General features: G+C 40.6%; 1 protein-coding gene across 7 annotated transcripts in view; it reads right to left on the bottom strand.

The window, feature by feature from the left end:
* The window catches only part of slc25a48 (solute carrier family 25 member 48), a 146855-nt gene extending 126619 nt beyond the window's left edge, over window positions 1-20236 (bottom strand). For 5 of the 7 annotated variants that reach the window (XR_011344801.1, XR_011344800.1, XR_011344798.1 and 2 more), the window contains exon 1: window positions 20040-20225. Coding sequence is in view for 2 of the 7 variants with exons in the window: in XM_069898436.1 (XP_069754537.1) it covers window positions 20040-20100 (61 nt within the window). In the remaining 5 variants the exon portion in view is untranslated. Of the gene's footprint in view, window positions 1-20039 lie in introns of all 7 variants that reach the window. The other 2 variants (XR_011344803.1, XM_069898437.1) reach the window with 2 other exon arrangements.
* Window positions 20237-22466: the final 2230 nt, after the last annotated feature.

Genomic DNA, 22466 nt, shown 5'->3' with positions numbered 1-22466 from the left:
ATCAACTGCAATTAAATTCTGTAATTGATGGGAGTGCCCAGTGCAATTTCAAGAGGTACAGAATAGGCCCATAATGGCTCCTGCACTTGGTAAGGGTGGTTTTAATTAAGTCATTGCGAAATTAATTGTGCTAACTAGTTTAGTATCAAGGCAACAGACTAATTTTTAAAATTTAGACCTTAAAGTGCCAGTTGATGAAGTAGACAAAGATGATTGTAGACCTTAAAGTGCCAGTTGATGAAGTAGACAAAGACGATGTGGTCAAACAATAATCATGGCTTTTATTAGCAGAAACTCATGGTACAATAATGAAAGACAACAGGTGCATATACAGTTATATCCAAGGCAGTGTCCTTAACAGTAGAGATAATGCACAGCCAATGTTAGTACAGCAAGGCTCGCCAGAGGGGAGACAGGCAGCTTGACAGACATTCACTACAGTCTCCCCGACAGAAGAAGGGTTAAAATCAAAAGGACAGCTGCTAGGAAAGACTGAAGCAAGCGATACATGGATACCATGTTTGGCATTGAGAATACTCTAACAGCCAAAATACGCCAGTATCTAGCAAGCAATCGAAATAGGCTGACATATTCATAAAACATCTCATTATATCAGGTTGTTTATGAATTCTGGTACTTCTCAAAACAGGTGGCTCCTTTGCAACCTTGGGAACTGGTACGTTTAAGTTCAGGTCCGTGTAACGTGAGGGAGAAGAATGCCACAGGTCTGCCCTTTTGATTAAGGGTTCCTGCCAAGGCACAATCTGAGGCATCAGTTTCCACGTGGAATGGGACATCCTCATCAATGGACGAGAGTCCAGCTTTGGCAATATCAGCTTTAATTCTCTCGAAAGTCTTCAAGGCCATTGGAGAGAGAGGAAAAGATTTAGTGTCACACAGAGAGCGTGCCTTCGTGGCATAGTCCCGAACCCATTTACAGTAGTAGGAAAAGAATTCCATACACCTTTTGCTGAGTCTGGGGGTGGTAGCTTCTTAAGGGGGGGCCATTCTTTCTGGGTTGGGGCGGATTTCACCCTTGTGGACAATGTAACCCAGAATGGGTAGCTCTGTCACGTCGAACACACATTTGCCCTCGTTACTTGTAAGGTTGAGTTCTTTAGGTGTTGCTAAAAATTTCTTTAAGTTGTTGTCGTGCTCAGCCTGTGTTTTCCCACAGATAGTTACATTATCCAGATAGGGAAACGTACCGTGTAACTCATACGTCCTAACAATCTTATCCATTTCCCTCTGAGACACGGACACACCATTAGTGACCCCAAAACTTGCTCTTTTAAACTGGTATAACCCCCCATCAGCCTCAAAAGCCATATAGGGCCGATCCCTTTTAATGGGGATTTGGTGATAAGCTGCTTTGAGGTTGATGGTGGAGTACACTTTGTAATGTGCTATCTGATTCATCATTTCATTAATGCATGGCAGGGGGTAGGCATCCAGGTTCGTTGGGAGAGAATAACAGTCACTGCAAAATCAGTTGACACCTGCGAATGGGTTCGCAGTCCGAATGGAGAGGGGAGTTGTAGTTGCCCGGCAAGGGAAAAGGAGCGACTCAGAGAGGGAGGGACACTTGGGGTTAAGGGAATTTTAGATGTGGGAATGGTTGAAATATTTTGTTTTTCAAGTGTTGTCATACAGTGTGTTCAAAAAAAGAAAACTGAGAAATGAAAATGGGGAAAGGTAGTGGTGGTGAGGAAGCGGAAATGAGATGTAAACAGAGTATGAGATGGCCATGTTGAACTATGACTATAAATATTAACCAAATCAAAAGGAAGAGGCTATTAAATTTACTGAAAAAAGAAAAATAGATATAGCATTCGTGCAGGAAACGCATCTAACTGAAGTGGAACATAATAAATTAAGGAGAGACTGGGTAGGGCGCTTAACGGCAGCATCATATAACTCAAAAGCCAGAGGTGCAGTTATATTAATCAATAGAAATGTACCAATCAAAATAGAGGAGGAAATAATAGATCCAGCAGGGAGATATGTAATGATAAAATGTCAGATATATTCAGAACTCTGGAATTTGATCAATATATATGCACCTAATGAAGAGGATCAAAAGTTTATGCAAGATTTTTTTTTGAAGATTGTAGATACACAGGGGAATATATTGATAGGAGGGAGACTTTAACCTTAATTTGGATTCAAAGATGGATAAAACTGGACAAAAGATTAGCAGAAAGAACAAAGTAGCCAAATTTATGGTTAAATCAATCCAGGAAATGCAACTTTTGGATATAGGGAGGAGACAACACCCAAAGGAGAAGGAATACATATTATTTAAGTAGACATAAAACATACTCAAGGATTGACCTGTTCCTGTTGTCAGCCCATATCCAAGGGAGAGTTAGAAAAACAGAATATAAAGCTAGATTATTAACTGATCACTCACCCCTGTTATTAGCAATAGAACTGGAGGACATCCCACCAAGAACATATAGATGGAGATTAAACTCCATGCTACTTAAAAGACAGGATTTGAGAGAATTTATTGAGCTCCAAATAAAAATGTACTTTGAAATAAATATGGAATCAGTGAAAGACAAATTTATATTATGGGATGCAATGAAAGCCTTCATCAGAGGGCAGATAAGTTATGTAGCTAAGATGAAAAAGGTCTACAATCGGGAAATAGAACAGCTGGAAAGGGAAATAGTAAGTACAGAAAAAGAACTAGCAACAAGGGAAGATACAACAAAAAGAATTGGTGGACAAAAAAATAAAATATGAAATATTACAAATGTATAAAGTGGAGAAGAACATAATGAAAATAAAGCAGAAGTATTACGAGCTAGGAGAAAAAACGCACAAAATACTAGCTGGCAACTTAAAACAGAACAAGCTTAAAAGAACTGTATTGGCAACAACGAAAAAGGACAAACAAATTAAATATAGCCCAACAGAGATCAATGAAAACTTTAAGGAATTCTATGAGCAATTATACCGAACTGAGAACAAAGGGAAAGAAGACAAAATAGATGAGTTTCTAGCTAAAATTGAACTACCAAAGTTGCAAGAGGAGCAAAACAAATTGATAAAACCATTTGAAATAGAGGAAATACAAGATATATTAAAAAAAGCTACTGAACAATAAAATGCCTGGGGAGGACGGACTCCCAATAGAATTCTATAAAACATTTAAAGCGTTACTAATTCCTCCTCTCCTGGAAGTAATGAACCAGATAGAACACAAAACTTGCCAGATTCATGTAAAACAGCAATAATTACAATAATACCAAAGACAGGGAAAGATCCACTAACACCAGCATCGTATAGACCAATATCACTACTTAACTCAGATTATAGGATAATAGCAAAACTATTTCCAAACAGATTGGCCAACTGTGCACCAAAAATAAAACTCGATCAAACTGGATTTATTAAGAAAAGACAAACAACGGACAATATCTGCAAGTTCATTAACTTAATCCATGCAGTACAAGGAAATCAGACACCAACAGTGGCTGTTGCTTTAGATGCAGAGAAAGCCTTTGACAGGGTAGAATGGAATTATTTATTCAAACTATTACAGAAGTTCAACCTACCAGAGAAATATATTAAAGCATTATATAAGGGTCCAGTGGCGAAGGTGACAGTAAATGGATATATATCAAACCAATTTAAACTAAGCAGGTCAACTAGGCAGGGATGTCCACTATCTCCCTCACTGTTTGCTTTAGCAATAGAACCATTGGCAGAACTGATAAGAACAGAAAATAATATAAAAGAGATAAAAATAAAAGAGAAGGAATATAAAATCAGTCTATTTGCAGATGATGTCATAGTATACTTAACAGAACCAGAATTATCAATAAAAGAATTACTTAAGAAATTGAAGAAATATGGAGAAATATCGAGGTACAAGATCAACGCAAATAAAAGTGAAGCGATGCCAATGAATAATGCGGATTTCACAAAGTTTAAAAAAGAATCACCATTTAAATGGCAAACACAAGAAATCCGATACCTAGGTATTAGACTAGATAATAATCTAGGCCATCTATACAAATTAAAATATCAGCCATTAATGAAGAAATTACAAGATGACTTAGAACATTGGAAAGATTTACCACTAACACTGATAGGAAGGGTAGATTGCATTAAAATGAATATCTTCCCAAGGATACAATACCTATTTCAATCGTTACCAATTCCCTTAACAGAGAAGTTCTTCAATGGGCTAAAGAAAATAATAAGGAAATTCTTATGGAAAGAGGAGAAACCGTGGATAACGCTAGATAAATTAACAGAATAGTACAAACAAGGGGGCTTACAACTACCAAACTTTAAGAATTATTATAGAGCAGCACAATTAAGATACCTATCTGATTTTTATCAAATAAGGGAAAAACCAGATTGGACCAGGTTAGAGCTAGATAAAATAGGGGAGAAGGTACCAGAACAAATACTTTATAAATGAGATGAAAAACTAGTGCAATATAGAAGTTCACCAGTACTGCACCATCTGCTCAACATTTGGAAGAAGATTCATGTAGAAAGGAAAAAAACAAATTACCAACTACCAAAATTATTATTGACGCAAAATCAACTAAGCTCTTTCACAATAGATAGCCTTTCCTTTAGAGAATGGGAGAGAAAAGGGATTAAAAAAATGGAAAATTGTTTTTTGGGAAATAATTTATTATCATTTGAACAAATAAATTACAAATATGGAATAACTCAGGTACAATGTTTGCATACCACCAACTGAAAACCTACTTAAAGGACAAATTGGAAAACAGACTGAGAATACCAGAAGGAACCAGCTTTGAATGTGATTACAGACACAATGATAATTAAAAGATTTATAACAAACATGTACATCAAGCTGCAAGAGAAAAAAAAATTATGAAATAAGCTGTAAACCCAAACAAAAGTGGGAATAAGATCTAAACATAAAGATAAAAAATGAAATATGGGAAAGCTATGCTCTGGAACTATGAGAAATACAATAAACACGAGGTTACGCGTGTTACAATATAATTGGTTACACAGGCTATATATCACGCCCCAAAAGTTAAATAAATGGGACCCAACAGTATCAGATAGATGTTTTTGCTGTAAAAAGGAAACGGGAACAACAATACATGCAATTTGGGCATGTGAGAAAGTGGAAAAGTTTTGGGAAGATCTAAATCAGGTATTAAATAAAATCACAAAAAGCAACATACCAAAAAATCCAGAGATCTTTCTTCTAAGTAATATAAGAAGTAAAGAATTAGGCCTCGAACTGGATGAAGCACAAAAAAGATTTATTATGATGGCCTTAGCTGTCGCAAAAAAATGTTTAATGTCAACTTGGAAATCAGAAGATAGCCTGAGAATACGGCAATGGTACGTGAAAATGAATAAATGTATTCCATTGGAAAAAATAACATATAATTTAAAAAATAAAGTCACATTATTTGAACAAATTTGGGAAATGTACATGGAACACAACAGAGAGGGCCTACCCTGGACCTCCACCCCCTAAAATGATAGAATGAGAAGTAGACGAAATGAACTGACCCAGTGTGTAAAAGTAGATGACACAATTTTCTTGTTTATTTTCATTGTGTGATGACATTGTTTAATGGGTTTATTGTATTGTACTGAGGTCCTCCATCAGCCAGCTCCCCACCATGACTACCAGCCCCCCCACATCTCCATCGGGCACACAAAACTCAAAACGGTCAACCAGTTTACCTATCTCGGCTGCACCATTTCATCAGATGCAAGGATCGACAATGAGATAGACAACAGACTCGCCAAGGCAAATAGCGCCTTTGGAAGACTACACAAAAGAGTCTGGAAAAACAACCAACTGAAAAACCTCACAAAGATAAGCGTATACAGAGCCGTTGTCATACCCACACTCCTGTTCGGCTCCGAATCATGGGTCCTCTACCGGCACCACCTACGGCTCCTAGAACGCTTCCACCAGCGTTGTCTCCGCTCCATCCTCAACATCCATTGGAGCGCTCACACCCCTAACGTCGAGGTACTCGAGATGGCAGAGGTCGACAGCATCGAGTCCACGCTGCTGAAGATCCAGCTGCGCTGGATGGGTCACGTCTCCAGAATGGAAGACCATCGCCTTCCCAAGATCGTATTATATGGCGAGCTCTCCACTGGCCACCGTGACAGAGGTGCACCAAAGAAAAGGTACAAGGACTGCCTAAAGAAATCTCTTGGTGCCTGCCACATTGACCACCGCCAGTGGGCTGATAACGCCTCAAACCGTGCATCTTGGCGCCTCACAGTTTGGCGGGCAGCAGCCTCCTTTGAAGAAGACCGCAGAGCCCACCTCACTGACAAAAGGCAAAGGAGGAAAAACCCAACACCCAACCCCAACCAACCAATTTTCCCTTGCAACCGCTGCAATCGTGTCTGCCTGTCCCGCATCGGACTGGTCAGCCACAAACGAGCCTGCAGCTGACGTGGACTTTTTACCCCCTCCATAAATCTTCGTCCGCGAAGCCAAGCCAAAGAAAAGAAAAGAATGTTGAACGTTTAATGGGTTTGGAGGAGGGGTGGGAAGGAGGGAGGGGGAAAAAGGGGAGAAAATGACACTGAGGGAAATGTTTGTGTGTATTTTGATTAATAGGTTCATAGTGTGAAAATTTTTTTACAAAATTTTAAAAAGCAAGGCTTGCCAGAGGGGAGACAGGCAGCTTGGCAGACATTCACCACAGACCTACAGCACAGTAACAGGCCCTTTCAACCCATGAGCCTGTGCCACCCAATTGGTGCATTTTGAATGGGGGGGGGGGGGGGGGAGAAGGAAACTGGAGCATCCAGAGAAGACCCATGCAGAGATGTGGAGAACATGCACAGAGTGAGATTCAAACCCTAGTTGCTGCTAACACTATCTACACTATCTGTGCTGCCCTATATTGGATTATATAGAGACTATTAGTTCAAAATCAAACAGTTTAGTGATGTTGCTGTTCAGTTTAGCCTGAAATTGGGATCCATCAGGGATCACAGGTTGAAAAAACAACCTGCAAGAATATCAAAACCTTAGACTCTGTATTTAGGTAGTGTCAGGCCCCTTTAACTAACATCGAAGCAGTTATTATGCCTTGCTGAGGCATGCCTTTATAGGCCTCTTCTGTGCTAAAGGAAGTGTATTTCAAAGGCACAAAATGATCTAGTTACTGATAAAATTCTACTGTGCAATGATCAAACAGTTGCATAGCTCTGTACAAGTTTGCTTTCTTGAATTGTTGAATTGAGTCTATGACTAAACAAAGCAGACTTCAAAGTGAAGTAAGCTGCTGTTTTATTTGCTGACAAGTGTATATTACACATAACATTCTATGTAATGAAGAAATTGGACAGCTTCAAAATGACTTCAAATCGGGATGTTGGGGTAAAATAGGAATCTATTTTAAAACCCAAATTATCTGCTCTGGATTTCTGGTTTGAAATTTCACCATTTTAAATGATATAGCACATAGCTTCTTCATACAGGGCATGGTTTGGGCTATAAATCCTTCTCATTCACCTGTATAAAGCAGGTACAAATGAAGAAATAGTGGGGATGCTTAATTATAAAATGCAGTTTTACTCTATTGCAGTACAATCACAAAAGTATAATATATAACCCAAACTCAGTTTAAAGCTTATCCTCCTTTATTTGACTGTCTCTTCATTGAGATATCACTTGAGCTGAATACAATGGGGTGAGCAGCTTCAAAAAATGTTCTTGATCTGTTGAATTTCCCTCAATACTTTAGTGTTTTAATTGTACTGATGCACCAAAATGTACTGCAAATTTGAAGAAACCAAAAAGGTTGGTGAAGCACACATGAACTTCCAAAAAACATTTGATAAGGTACCACATGCAAACATCAAGATTGAAGGCCACAGAATAAAGGGGACTGAAGTAGCATCAATAGAAAATTGGCTGATGAACAGCAAGCAGCTAAGATGTATAAACATTTTTTTCATAGTAGAGTTTTTCCAGGACCACTTCTCTGAATAAGATATGTTAATTCAAAAATTTAAATTTGCACAAGCAGCACTTCTGGCCCATGAGCCCGTGCCACCTAATTTTACCAAACTGACCTACAACACTCATGTTTTGAAGAGTGGGAGGAAACTGGAGCACTCAGAAGAAACCCACACAGACACAGGGAGAACGTACAAACTTCTTACAGGCAGCACTGGATTTGAACCCAGGTTGCTGTAACAACATTGTACTGAATGATTTGGAATTTTGTGTGCAGGGTATAATTTCCAAAGTCCAAATGATGCAAAGCTCCAAGATGCAGTGAACTGGGAGAAGGGTGATAATAGACAAGTAGATGTGGAAAAGCTGGTGAACTGGGCAGAGGGACAGCTGATGCAAAATAATTCTGACAAATATGAAGCAGTGTAATTTAGTTTGAAGAAAGAGGAATTACAAACCTGTGGGCACAAGATAGATTTGAAAGTGTGTGTGTGTGTGTGTGTGTGTATGTATTGAAATAGTAGATTAGATTGTGGACTTTAAGTGGAGAGAAGGTATCAAGAACAAGCAGAACACAATAAAACATTGGCTCCAGCCACAAATGGAATATTGTTCCATTTCTGGTGTCACTCTTTAGGAAAGAGGAGAAGATAAGAGTGCAGAGGGTGGTTATCAAAATGATTTCAGGGTTGGATTCACTGGAGCAATTTGAGCTCTTATTGAAAGAGGTGGTAATGAAGGGATGTGACCGAGGGGGTTTAAGATCTTGGAGGGTAGAGGTGAGATTGGTGGAAATCAGCTGTTCCCTTTATTTACAGATGCTGTGAGTTGCTGTGTTTCCCAGCACTTTTGTGCATTGTTCCTATTGATGGAGGAATCCAGAATAGTAGAAATAAAATGAATGTATTGGCAAAATATGAAGTGTGTTGAATTGGACCTGCTGTTGGTAATGTAAATGGTGGGGGGGGAGGGGGGACATTTTACTCATGAAATGGTCATTTTCTGTCATGGAAATGAGGGAGATGGTGTAGCAAAGCAGAAGAATACAAGCAAAGTGAAAAAGAACAAATCAACAGAAAAGGGAGAAAAATGGGATCAAAGAGCACATTCATATGCTACTTAATGAGGCAAAACATTTCAATGCTTAACAGGTCTGTAAAAAAATATATAAAAGAGCACTAGAAAATATTGGAGTAAATACTGTGTGAACAGGAAAGAGGGGATTTAAAAAGGGATACAGGCAATAGGGCATGTAGAAAAAGAATTCCAGAGCAATGTGTTTCCAAGCTCAAGGCATGTGCCGAATGGTGCTGTGATTAACTTCAGAGATCATCAGAAGGGTTGGAAGAGAATGTGAGGAAAGAAGTGGGATGCTGAGAATGAAGGGTGGAGGTGGGATCTGGTCTGTTGAAAGCACAAAGGGATGAGCAAACAAAAGTGAGAATTAGCAAGCGACATCTAGTTTATCTGAAATTGTTGTAGGGCAGTGAATACAGGGGTGATGGGCAAATGGGATGGCTTTGAGACAGGCTGTAGAGTTGTCAATGGCTTTTTTTTTAATTGTTGCTTTTAGAAATATTTCTTAGTCATTTTTAGTGATTTGCATTTGGATTGTTCAGCAACAGAGCCAGGAGACTGATTAACAATTCTTTTGGGGTATAATATTCATCTGTATTAGTTTATTTCCACTGAGACAACTCATATATTTCATTAAATATATTTTAATGGAATATTTTCAAAAGAAAAATGGTATAAAGTGCTGTCCAATTAAATGGGACATACAAATTTTAACAGATATGCAAATGACTCAGTGCAAATTTTTAGAGTTTCAATACTCAGCCATTTAAGACAGTGGCTGATCACCATAACCTCAACTGCATTCCCAAGTTCATGCAGTAGACTTTCATCCCCTTGTTTATAAATCACCAATTCACCTCAGCTTCAAACTGTTTGAAGACTGTTTTCACTGCCCTTTGGGAAAGATTTCCAGAGGTCACAACCCTCTGAGATAAACAAGAAGTCTGTAGATGTTGGAGTCCAGTGTAGTACACAAGTGCCATATATTTGAAGATCTCCAAGTGGTCTTGAAGGGAGCAGAAACTCCCACTCTGAACTCTTGATTCTGATGCATCTGAATTGTGATCCAAGCTCATGATCAACTTTTGGAGATGCAAGTTTCAATGTTTAGATGTGTTTAAACAGTCTCTGAAAGTTGTTCTCCAAAGTCCATTTGAACTGCACATGGCTTCTTCTTAAGTCCAATTGTATGGATTGCTGGTGACTGCAGAGGAGGGATTCAGGTGGTGGACTGCTGGAGTCTGGCTGAAGGGGGTACCAGGTATTGGGACTGGGATGCAAGAGGGTCCCGAAGGTTTTCTGATCATGTCATAGTTTTAGAAGTGGAGTTCAGGCTGCTGATGTTTGGGCTGGATTCTGTGTGGCTGCGGGTGCTGTGGCAGCACTGGAGGTAGATCCATGGACACTTGGGCCTCTGAACAGACTTTCTTTTTCTTTATCTTTCTCCGACTGCAAGAGGCGCTTCAAACAATTTCTACTGGTGGCAAATCTATCTGCCTTATGACAGACTAAAGCAAATTTCATGTAATGTTGTAATTTTTATTACATGATAATAAATGAAATTTGAATCCTGAATCTTTCAAAAATCCAGCTCAACACTTACATATATTTTTCTGCTTCCCTACAGGGAAAGTCATTGTCGGGGTCATCCTCCTATCTCCACCCAGTCACTCATTTGTCCAAATTCTGTCTATCAGCAGCCAGAGTGGACTTTATGTTCACCGTGCAATAAGCAACAAGCAGTACCAGCTAGTGCACGGGCTTCTTTGATCTCACTCGGAAGGCAGTGTGGATGGACTTCCTCAATATGACTGCCCACAGAATTTTATACTTGATTTATGATTACCTAACCAATTAATTTGCTACAGATCCAATCTTGGTGGTAATTGGCCCCGTCAATCATCTCAAAATCCAGATTTCAGATTTGTTGCTTGAATGCATACAACCCTGGGGTACACTTCCTGTAAATGAAGCAGAACTACCACTTATTGGTAGTGCCAAACAATCTGTACTTAATGTACAAATGTAAACAAACTGAGAGAGGGAACAAAATCAATAAAGTGCAAAAGTAAGGGTCCTTGTTGTTGAGGAGTCTGTTGGTGGAGGGGTAGCAGCCATTCCTGGTAGTGTGAGTCTTGTGGCACCTATACCTCTTTCCTGATGGTAGCAGTGAGAACAGTAAATGTGCTGGGTGGTGTGGTTTGTGGGTGATCCACAAAATCAAAATGGAAGAAAATTATCCACAATCCTAAGGGATTCCTGAAGAAAAGCTCAGGCTTGAAATGTTGACTACCTATTACTTTCTATGGATGCTGAACGGTCTGAGTTCATACAGCATTTTTTGTTTTATTCCTCCGAAACATTTCCTTGCATTTGACCATATCTGCTGCCATCGTCTGCCGATTTAGTGTAATAACATGAATGTTGCCTTCAGTCATTGGATGAGTGATTTTTCCCAGGGAAATTTAATATAGTTGGGCACTCAATAACAGATGTCATGCTTAAAATTGAGATAAGCAGCATTCAATCATTTTAATGTTAGTAGATTTATTGCTTATGGCATGATGTCACATTCAGCCATCCATTCATGCGGCTAAAATTTTGACTACTGTTAAACTCTACTGAGCACTGAATTTATATTTTAGAATCAGAAAGATAATTAATTGCATACTTTTCATATTACATTAGCTAGAAACAAGCACTGAGTAGAAGCCTTTTTGAGTTTTCTCTGATTGGGCACTTGAAGCAGACTTAATATTTGGTTATTTTTGAGAGAGGTCACCTGTTGGAAAAATTTAATGCATGATTTCATTTCTACAAATGTAAGTATGGCCATCCCATCAGGTACTTGAGTCACTCATTTTTTTTTGAAAGAGGTCTTCACAGATTCTTCACAGGTGAGAAGGAAATGAAGTTATTATTAATTATATATCAACTTGTTTTATGATTTCAATTTAATTATAAGTGATTGCTTCATTTCAAAAACCTCACTTGTGCTCTATCATTTAATTATTTACTGCAAGGGACATGAATTATAAAGAGGCTGAAGCTGAGCTTCAGTTTTATTTAGCTAGAATATTGGAATAAAATGGAAAAGACTTGAAATACTTGGGCAGTGACTGTCACTCACTCTCTCTTCAGGTCAATGTCTGCTATTAGAACTGTCACTGACATACATCATTGCACAGGATAAACATCTTTGGAGATGGTTCAAGTTAAAAGAGGTAAATTGTGAAGGTAGGCATGGAAGAAAAGCTATGGAAGATTCTAGAAATCTATCAGCTAGTCTTGCTGGAGACTCTGCACTAGTCTGCTTCTTTGACAACCAATGGGGCACTATTTTCTGCTCCCTGTCAACCCTTGTATATGAGTAGGGGAAAAACACAGGATTCTGTTCACACCGTGGTTAAGTGAGAAAAAAAACACAAATACTGAAGAAACTCAGCATGTCAAACAGTGCCTTTATCTAGCAAAGGTGAAGATACAGAACCAATGTTTTGGGCTTCAGCCCTTCATCAAGGTGTGTGGGAACATGAGAGATGTCTGAACAAAAGGGGGAGGGGGTTGGTGAGGTTGGGAGATGATAGGTGGAGAGGAGGTGGGGGGGGGAGAAACACTGCAGGAGGGTGGGAGGAGTCCAGGCTAGGTGGAGAGAGAAAGGAAGTAGGAACTGGAATAACTAGTTAAAGGGGAAAGAGGTGGGGGGGGCAAACTGATTAGTGAAATGCAGTGAACTCAATGTTCATGCCCTGGGGTTGGAGACTGCCCAGATGAAAAATGAGGTGTTGTTCCTCAGATCTGCAGGTGGTCAGGGTGGGGTAGTGTGAAAGGCAATGGGCAGACATGTGAGCTAGAGTGTGTGACTCAGAATTAAAATGGTTGGCTTCGGAGATGTTGCTTTTGTTGCCGATGGAGAGGAGGTGCTGGGTGAAGCGATCTCCTATTCTGCGACCGCTCTCTCCGATGTAGAGAAGGCCACAGAGGGTGCACCGGATGCAGTAAATTATATGAGTTAGTTGTACTGAATTCCAGCTCCCTAACAAGCTGACACAACAGTGTCTGCATGGGTTTCCTCCAGGGCAGGGGTGTCAAACTCAAATTCACAGAGGGCCAAAATTAAAATCTTGGACTAAGTCGTGGGCCAAACTAAATATTTATTGAAAATTTTCAACAACATCTGCATGTTTTCTCTTCTTTCAACATATGTAATGTTAAACTTTTTCTTATTAAAATAAATGTTTAATAATAGTTTTGGTTAAACTCTTTCCAGAAGAAGCATTAACAAATGAGAAATAAAATATTCAATAAATAATATTTCTCTATAGCCTTTAAGCTCCTTTTAAATGTATTTTTTTCACAAGCCAACAAGTCAAAAAAATAACAACTTGCTTCAATGAAAATCCAATCTTTCAACTATGAACAGTCCAAAGTTAACCAAAGAAAATATTAATCCAAGCTTAGCTATACTGGCGCGGCGGCCAGCGGGCCAGCTCTAATACATATTTGATATGATCTTGCGGGCCAAGTATAATTATATCACGGGCCAAATTTGGCCCGCGGGCCTGAGTTTGACATGTGTGCTCCAGGGGCTCCGGTTTCCTCTCACCGTTCGAAATGTACTGGGGGTGTAGGTAAATTGGGTGGCACGGACTTGTGAGCTGAAATGGCCTGTTATTGTGCTGTATGTCTAAATAAATAAATGAAATGACAGTAGTTTTATCAATGGAGTCTGAAATGAAGACCCATGTATTCTGACTCTCGTCTTCAATCCATTTATATTCACTATTGCCAACACCACTGATGTGACACCTTGTCAATTTATATTCCCGAGAAGTGTAGATCCTGGACTTCCACATTTCACACATGTTATAGAATTATTTCAGTTTCAAGTGCCTCATGGAAGTGGTCCTGATTGGAAACGCAAAATATCAGCATATGTCCTGTCCTGATTCTGTCCTACTCACTGTCTGCAATGAGCACACATACCATTAGCAAATCTGTTTCCTATCTTCATAGCATCTAAAAATAAACACTGATGGCAGTTATGTAATGTATAACCGTGTCTGCCTGTCCCGCATCGGACTTGTCAGCCACAAACGAGCCTGCAGCTGACGTGGACATTTACCCCCTCCATAAATCTTCGTCCGCGAAGCCAAGCCAAAGAAAAAGAATACCATATAAAGCAGGGTTCCAAATAACATATTTTGTTTGTCACTTCATGCTTGCTGCAATTCTCAAGAGTGCAAATTGTTTTGATTAAACTTCAGACCATTTATTTGAATTGGGAATCATGTCCCTATGAAAATGTTGCACTGTTCGAAGCAACCGAGATGATTTTGCCAGCAGGATCAGCAAACTGAGAGTCAGGAGTTTCAGCTGCTGAATTTGGGGGGCTCCTTACATTGAAGAGCTTGTATATATAAATGCTGGCTGGGTACCTGGGAACTCTTGCCTCCTACACTCAGTTGAAAGATTTGAAAATGTCCCCCAAATTTGTGAATGGGTATCTAGACACAATGGGTTATCAGAATGGAAATCTGTTGTGGAGCCTGTGGCAAATGCACACAAATCCACAGTAAAACTCCAAACAAAATACTTTTCTTAAAGCAAGTGTAATTTAACCAAAGACTCAAAATACTGACAAGGTGTCACTGGACTTAAATGCACATTAGATTTCCTTTAATGGATTCAAGAACCCCACTGCTTCACATAAGTTTGCTATGAATGACTCATTACCTACTGGAGGCTGTGCTTGTAATCAAGGTCATAGCTGGAACATATTCTGGCCATTACCCACCCCTCAAATCAACATGATACAGGAACAGGTTGTCTGGTCATTTTCAAATTGCTGCCCTTGGGATTTTGCTGACAGAAAATTGTCTGCATTGACTACACTTCCAAAATACTTAATTGATTACAAAGCACATTAGTGTATGCATAAAAGCAACTGATAAAGAGCATAAAAACATGTTGTCTTGGCTCCTAACACCTTGATTTGTCCAGCTTCCCTGACACAAAATATATTGAGCCAGTAACTTTCTTATGGATTACGGCAGCATGGTTGGCATAGCAGTGAGTGCAATTCTGTTCCAGCGCCAGCGGTTGGGACTAGGGTTCAAATCCTGCACTGTCTGTAAAGAGTTGTTACGTTCTCCCCATGTCAACGTGGGTTTTCACCTGGGGCTCCAGTTTCCTCCCACCATTCGAAATGTACCAGGAGCTGTAGGTTAATTGGGTGGCACTGGCTTGTGCGCCAAAATGGCCTGTTACCGTCTTCAATGTGTACATTGAAATTTAAGAATTCCTAAGTTTCCCAACCTCCGAAGAAAAAATTAACTTCTGAATTCGCAAATCTTGAGACCATGATTTCTTTAACAGGATTATTGTCTCATTCTTCTAAACGACAGAGTGCACAGTTTCATCCTTTTTGATTGCTCGATCCTCATAAGACTATGCAGTCAGTGCAAGATTCAATCTAATGTTTCTAACACTTTCCTTGAAAGCAATATTTTTAAAAAATTTTCCTTGGGTTAAGAGCAAAAATGTACGCCAGGTGTGGTCTTAATAATACCCTATAGCAGCCATTCTCAACATTTTTTTGGCTATGGCCCCCTTATGACTGCTCAAAGTTTATGGGCCCCCTTCCCTGTGAAGCAGTCAAATATCGTTTTTTTTCTCACCACCCTACCCCCACCACCGACTGCATAAATAATACAAAAAATATTTATGTTACATGAAGTGAAAATGATGTTTTTTCCTTGAATGTGCTGTGGCCCCCAAATTGTGGGGGGTGGGGTGCTGAGGTGGCCCAGGCAATTTTTGGTCAGCGTCCTGATGTCATCAATGGAATGAGGGAGGTTACAGGCCTTGATGAAATTTTTAAAAACTGGTGATCACAGGGTGGCAGAGGCTGTAGTGCAGTGACTGCGGTTGGTCCATCTGCGCACTGGCACATTTCACCCAAGACAGGGCATCAGGAGGCTCGTTGAGCTTACAGTCAGGGGTGAGATTAGCAAACAGGGCCGGGATTCAGAGTGTAGAGAAGCCACATGTCGGGCATAGTGATCTGGCTTGGGGCTGTTGATCGACTACGTGATGAGGGGGCAGCGGGCAGTTCACAAATTGCTCGTTACAGACCGTGAAGCGGGGTTGGGACCCGTCATACTCCATAGTGACACTTTTTAAGATACATTGAATGTCCAACCCCAGGAGGACAGGTGCACAGAGCTGCAGCAGTACAAAGAGTGTAAAGTCAGTGTATACTATGCCTTAGACCATCAGGGTTACTGTGCATCTCCTGTAAATTTTTGCCGATTTGGTTTGGGAGCCAAGGGCTGCACTTCCAGGGAGTATTGCTGTGCATTGTTAGGATGAATGAATAAATTCTCAGTGCTTCCACTGTCGAATAGGCATGTGGTGGGGTGGCTGTTTACCTGGACACTCATCGTGGCCCTGGTGAGTTAATGCAGTTGGCGTTGATCCAGGGTTACCGATGTCAGCTCGTCGTCTGAGGGGTTCCGTTGTCTTCTGGTCGTCCAACAAGATGGTGGTCCCCATGGCTCGCACCCAGCCCCGTCATCACTTGCCAGAAGAGAAGGAGGAGAAAGCGGAGGTGACGTTATCGCTAGAAGTGATGAGAGAAGATGGAGGTGACATCATAGTGGTCGGTGGTCTCTGTAGCACGTGCGTGCGCAGGCTTTGCAGTTTTCCGGAAGTGGCAGTCCCCATTTGCACGTGGCACTGCTGGGCTTGGGGCTTTACTTTGACTTAGAGACCTTCGCAAATTGTCCCGTTTTCCAGCAGTTAGTGCATGTGGCTTCCTTGGCAGGGCAGCTTTTCCTCAGATGCTTGCCCTGCCCACAGAAATAACACGTTGGGAGATCGCTGATAGCAGTGGAAGTCAGGACAGAAAAGGAGGGTTTTGCAAATCCCCCCTCCCAAGATGGCAGCACCCTTGATCCCCATGAGGTGGATGCGTGCTCGCTGGAGAATGATTCAGTGTTGTGAATGGCCACTTCTAGGGTCGATGATTTGAGGTAGGCTCAGCTATTTTCTGTTCCAGTACCTTTTGCTTCACATAGAGTGGGCACTCGCTACACAGTAGCTGTGCATGCTGCTCTGCACTTACAGCCTGGCAGTTATATTCTCTTACAAGGTCCTGCAGGGCCCTGACAAAGTCATTGAATGTCTCTCTGGGTCTCTGCCTGTGTGAGTGGAGTTATGTGCCGTGCATAGACCTGATTCACCTTGTACCTTGTACTGGTCTTTTAGGATGCCCATGGCATCTCCATAAGTTTGGCAGTCCCGGATCATCCGGTAGCCCCAGTACCCAATGTATGAGAACAGTAGATGGAGCTGGTCTTCGATGTCCTGGATCGCATCTGCAGACACTGTAAGGAATCTTTAGAAGCAGTGATGCCACTGAGCGAATTTGTCGGCTGCTTCAGGTTCTCTTGGATCAATTTCCAGGCGATCCAATTTCAGATACTTATCCATGTTACAGGGAAGCAAAACTGTAGCTAATAAAATTGATACACAATCAATTGACCATAAGACTGAAGTACTGGAAGTGAAAGCTTTTATTAGCTAGAGATGGACAGCATCTTTTGAGTTGCTGGCTCATGCTGAACCGGACTCAAACTGGGGGCAGGGTTATGGCATGGCAGCCTTTATGGGGAATAAAGGGGAGGAGTCATGAGCCAGCCAGTGAGAGCAGGGTCGAATATATAAGGTCAAGGTATTTACACTCACAAGTGGTTTCACCACAGTGCTGGGGTGAGTCACCATACAGATGGAAGATCAACTTAGCTGAATGGTGTAGTTACAACAACCTCTCACTCAATGTCACCAAAATCAAAGAGCTAATTGTAGACTTTAGGAAAGGAAAACCAGAGCTGTACAATCCAGTGATCATTGGGGGATCAGAGATGGAGAGGGTGAGCAAATTTAAATTCCCTATCTCAGGTTCCTGGACCCAAAATAGCAATGTCATTTTGAAAGCACATCAGTGCCTCTACTTCCTCAAAGTTTGTAGAGATTCGATATGACATTGGAAACCTTGGCAAATTTCTACAGATATGCAGTGGAATTTGTGCTGACTGACTGCATCATGGCCTGGTGTGCAGAAAGCCCTGCAAAAGGTAATGGACACAGTCCAGTATAGCACAGGAAAATCCATCCCCACCATTGAGAATGTCGGAGAGCAGCAGTAATTATCAAGTATCCACACCACCCAGGACATGCTCTGTTATCACTGCTACCATCAGGAAGACTCACAGACTCACACCACCAGGTTCAGAAACAGTTCCTACCCCTCCACCATCAGACTCCTAAACAACATACTCAAGAGACTCATTTAAAGATTCTTACTTTGTACATTTGCACGGTTAGTTTGTGTACATTTCTTTCTTTGTTTACATTTCTCTCTTTCCTGAGTACAGTTTACAATTACCAATAAGTCATTGGTCTGTAGGAAAAGCATCTCAGGGTTGTCTGTGATGTCATGTATGTATTCTGACAATAAATTTGACCTTTGACACTGAATGGAATTTAAATGAATGAGAGAAAACCTTATTGAAACGTACATTTATGAAAGGGACAGAAAAGGTAGAGGCAGGGAATCTTTTTCCACTGGTAGTTGAGTCTAGAACTAGGGGACATACTCTCAAGATTCGTGTGAGTAGATTTAGGACAGAGATCAGGAAGAACTGATTTTCCCATAGAGTAGTAAATCTGTGGAATTCTCTGCTCAGGAAAGCAGTAGAGGTTGCTTCATTAAATATGACTGAGTGAGATAGAATTTTGGATAGTCGGGGCATTATGGGGAAAAGATAAATAAGTTGTGTTGCATTCCAGGCCAGATCTACCATAATCTTAATGAACACCCGAATACACTTAATGGGCCAGATGGCCTCCTCCTAATATTTCTTAAGTGTATCCCCATTTCCAATTTCAGATCCTACCGTCTCCCACACTTTCTTGGGGTGTTCCTTTGATTTCCATTTTGCATTCTCAATTTTCACTAACAGAGGAAAATTAGTGTTTTATTTAATTCCTTTTTTTTAGGATCAGGACACTGCTAGAAAGGCCAAGCAGTTTTTGATAAGTACACGAATCTCATACTGTTCCATGTACTTCAGTGATGAAATTCTGCTTTAACACAACTTTTTGGGCAACAGAACTGATCTCTGCATTTCAAAGGCAATTGTAATTCTACACAAATAACACCTCTACAACAAAATCCTGCCCTTGTGTAAAGCAGCACAATTAATGAGGTATTCCTAGAACGCTTCCACCAGCGTTGTCTCCGCTCCATCCTCAACATTCTTTGGAGCGACTTCATCTCCAACATCGAAGTACTCGAGATGGCAGAGGCCGACAGCATCAAATCAACGCTGCTGAAGATCCAACTGTGCTGGGTAGGTCACGTCTCCAGAATGGAGGACCATCGACTTCCCAAGATCGCGTTATATGGCGAGCTCTCCACTGGCCACCGAGACAGAGGTGCACCAAAGAAGAGGTACAAACACTGCCTAAAGAAATCTCTTGGTGCCTGCCACATTGACCACCGCCAGTGGGCTGATATCGCCTCAAACCGTGCATCTTGGCACCTCACAGTTTGGCGGGCAGCAACCTCCTTTGAAGAAGACCGCAGAGCCCACCTCACTGCCAAAAGACAAAGGAGGAAAAACCCAACACCCAACCCCAACCAACCAATTTTCCCTTGCAACCGCTGCAACAGTGTCTGCCTGTCCCGCATCAGACTTGTCAACCACAAACGAGCCTGCAGCTGACGTGGACGTTACCCCTCCATAAATCTTCGTCTGCGAATCCAAGCCAAAGAAAAGAAAGAGAAGATACCATATTGAACAGAAGAGGGCGTCTTTGGATAACAGTTGAATTTATGATCTCCAATAGTTTATACACCTATCATCATTTGTTAAATTTAACATAATTCTTGTTCAAAGGTTAAAAAAAATCTATTGTCAAAATAAAAACAATGTACCTTGGTTTATAATGTCTCTGTCTCTGCTTCTCAGAATCCATTCTTGATCGTGGTGAACCATGCTTCTGAGTTTTCTCAGTTTATTACACTTTTCACCCTTCCAACTTTGTCTACTTCTGATCAGAAGTAAGATTACAGATGCAAACTTACATATCAGTAAACCCCAGCCTTCAGTCTGGATTCTACGTCATTCCATGCTGAGGCTAACTGTTTCAGTTCTGTCTCCACTCTAAATTCAACTGAATCAGAATCAGAATTTATTGTCATGAACGTGTCACAAAATTTGTTGTTTTGCATCAGTGTAGCAGTGCAGATATTGCTATAAAATTACATAAATTAGTGCAAAAATAAGAGTAAGTGAAGTAATGCCTGAGGTTCATTTTCCATTCAGAAATCTGATGGCAGAGGGGAAGAAACTGTCCCTGTGAAGCTGGGGTGTTCATCCTCAGGCTCCTTTACCTCCTTTCCGATGGTAGCAGTGTGAAGAGGGCATGGCCTGGGTGGTGAGGATACTTGAAAATAGAGGCCGCTTTCTTAAGACATCACCACTTGTAGATATCCTCGATGGAGCGGAGACTGAAGCCCGTGATGGCAATGGCTGAGTTCTCAAATCTCGAGTTCTTCCTTGTCCTATGCATTGGCACTTCCATGCCAGACAGTGATGCAACCTGTCAGGATGCTCTTCACGGTACACCTGTAGAAATTTGCAAGACTCTATGGTGACGTGCCAAACCTCCTCAAACTCCTCACAAAATATACCCCAGGACAGATCCTCAGAGATGTTAACACTGAGGAACTTGAATCTCTTAACTCTTTCCACTGCTGACCTCTCGATGAGGATTGGATCATGTTCTCCTGATTTCTCCTTCCTGATGTCCACAATCAGCTCCTTAGTTTTGCTAACATTGAGTGCAAGGTTTTTGTTACGACACCACTCAACGAGCTGATCTATATCCCTCCTGTACGCTTCCTCATTGCCCTCTGTGATGCTGCTGACATCGGCAAATTTGTATACGGCAATGAGGAAATCAAGGATCCTTTATATCAAAGTACTCTTATTCTCTGTAGAATGGTGGGTATTCACAATATATGTTTGAAGTTTTCAGGACTATATTTTATTCATGTTTATTTTAAAATTCGCCTTATAGGAGGGTTCTATGTTTGCTGACAGTTTCATATTACACGAGGAGCTTTGCATTGACTCTAAATGAACACAACACAAAGTTAAGTATAAGTAAATGTTGGTTTATTTCTCAATTTTATTTTACATTTTCCACTATTAGGCAGGTTAGGAGAGTGACGACCATCAAGGTCAAATAATCTGCTTAATTGGTACCTTATTCAAAGCTATGAAGATCCCCTCCTTCTTTCACTGCCAAACTGTATTTGCAGTTCCACCATCTCACCAAGAATTCCTCCAAAACCTGCCATCTTTATCACCTCAGAGGTCACAGGTTACAGGTGCACAGTAATGGCACCACTCCAAGTTCCCTTCCACATGACATATCACGCTGACTTGGAAATATAGCTCCACGCTTCTATTGTTGCTAAGTCAACATCCTGGAACTACCAACTGACAGCACAACTGGAGCAACCTCAGCACATGGACTGTAACATAAGAAGCGGCAGCTCGACATAACCTTTTCAAGGGCAATTGAAGAAGTGCAATAAATACTGATATTTCCAACTGCACCTACATCCAATGAATAAATTAAAAACATTGAAGATTGTTCTGATCCAAGGCTTGATAATGGTAAGGAGCTCTAGTTTTGACTTTACTTCTGGGAAGCTGGAAGATATGATATTTATTCATATTTCACCAAACATTACAAATTATACTCTCATCTTTGAGATAATATGCTGCCACAATGCCCACATTGCTGCAGTTTTTAATATCCTGATTTTCTTGTCCCTGTACCAAATTTTTATGCATCATCTATAAAATATTCATTGTACTCATGTGTTTTGAATAAATTAATGTTCCGATGGAGCCACTGAAAATGCAGATATTTTCAAAAAATGGAGACTACATTAAGAACTGCAACTTTAGCCAATAGGGATACAAGACAACTTAAGCGCTTTCATGTTCTGCAAGTTAGATGGGCATCTATTTCAGCATGAATGAGTTAGGCTGAAGGGCCTGTTTCCATGCTGTAACACTGTATGACTTTAAATAGAAAATATACGTGGGAATGCAATCTATTCATTTTTTTGTCATTTTGCATTTTTATTTTATTGCAGAAGAGCAGACAAAATGTTTGCGATCATTGTGCCCAAATGGCACTTATGTATTAGATGCAAAGGAATAACACCAAATGTTATACTAGTTAGGTTGAATAAAGAGTGTGGATAAAGAAAATCAATCAAATATATATGCTGTGCTTTGGTTTTTTTTGCTTCATCTCACACAGGAGATTTATTAATCTT

This window comes from Narcine bancroftii, chromosome 9 (genome assembly GCF_036971445.1).
Source record: "Narcine bancroftii isolate sNarBan1 chromosome 9, sNarBan1.hap1, whole genome shotgun sequence".
NCBI lineage: Eukaryota > Metazoa > Chordata > Chondrichthyes > Torpediniformes > Narcinidae > Narcine > Narcine bancroftii.
This window is presented reverse-complemented; position numbering and strand designations above follow the sequence as displayed.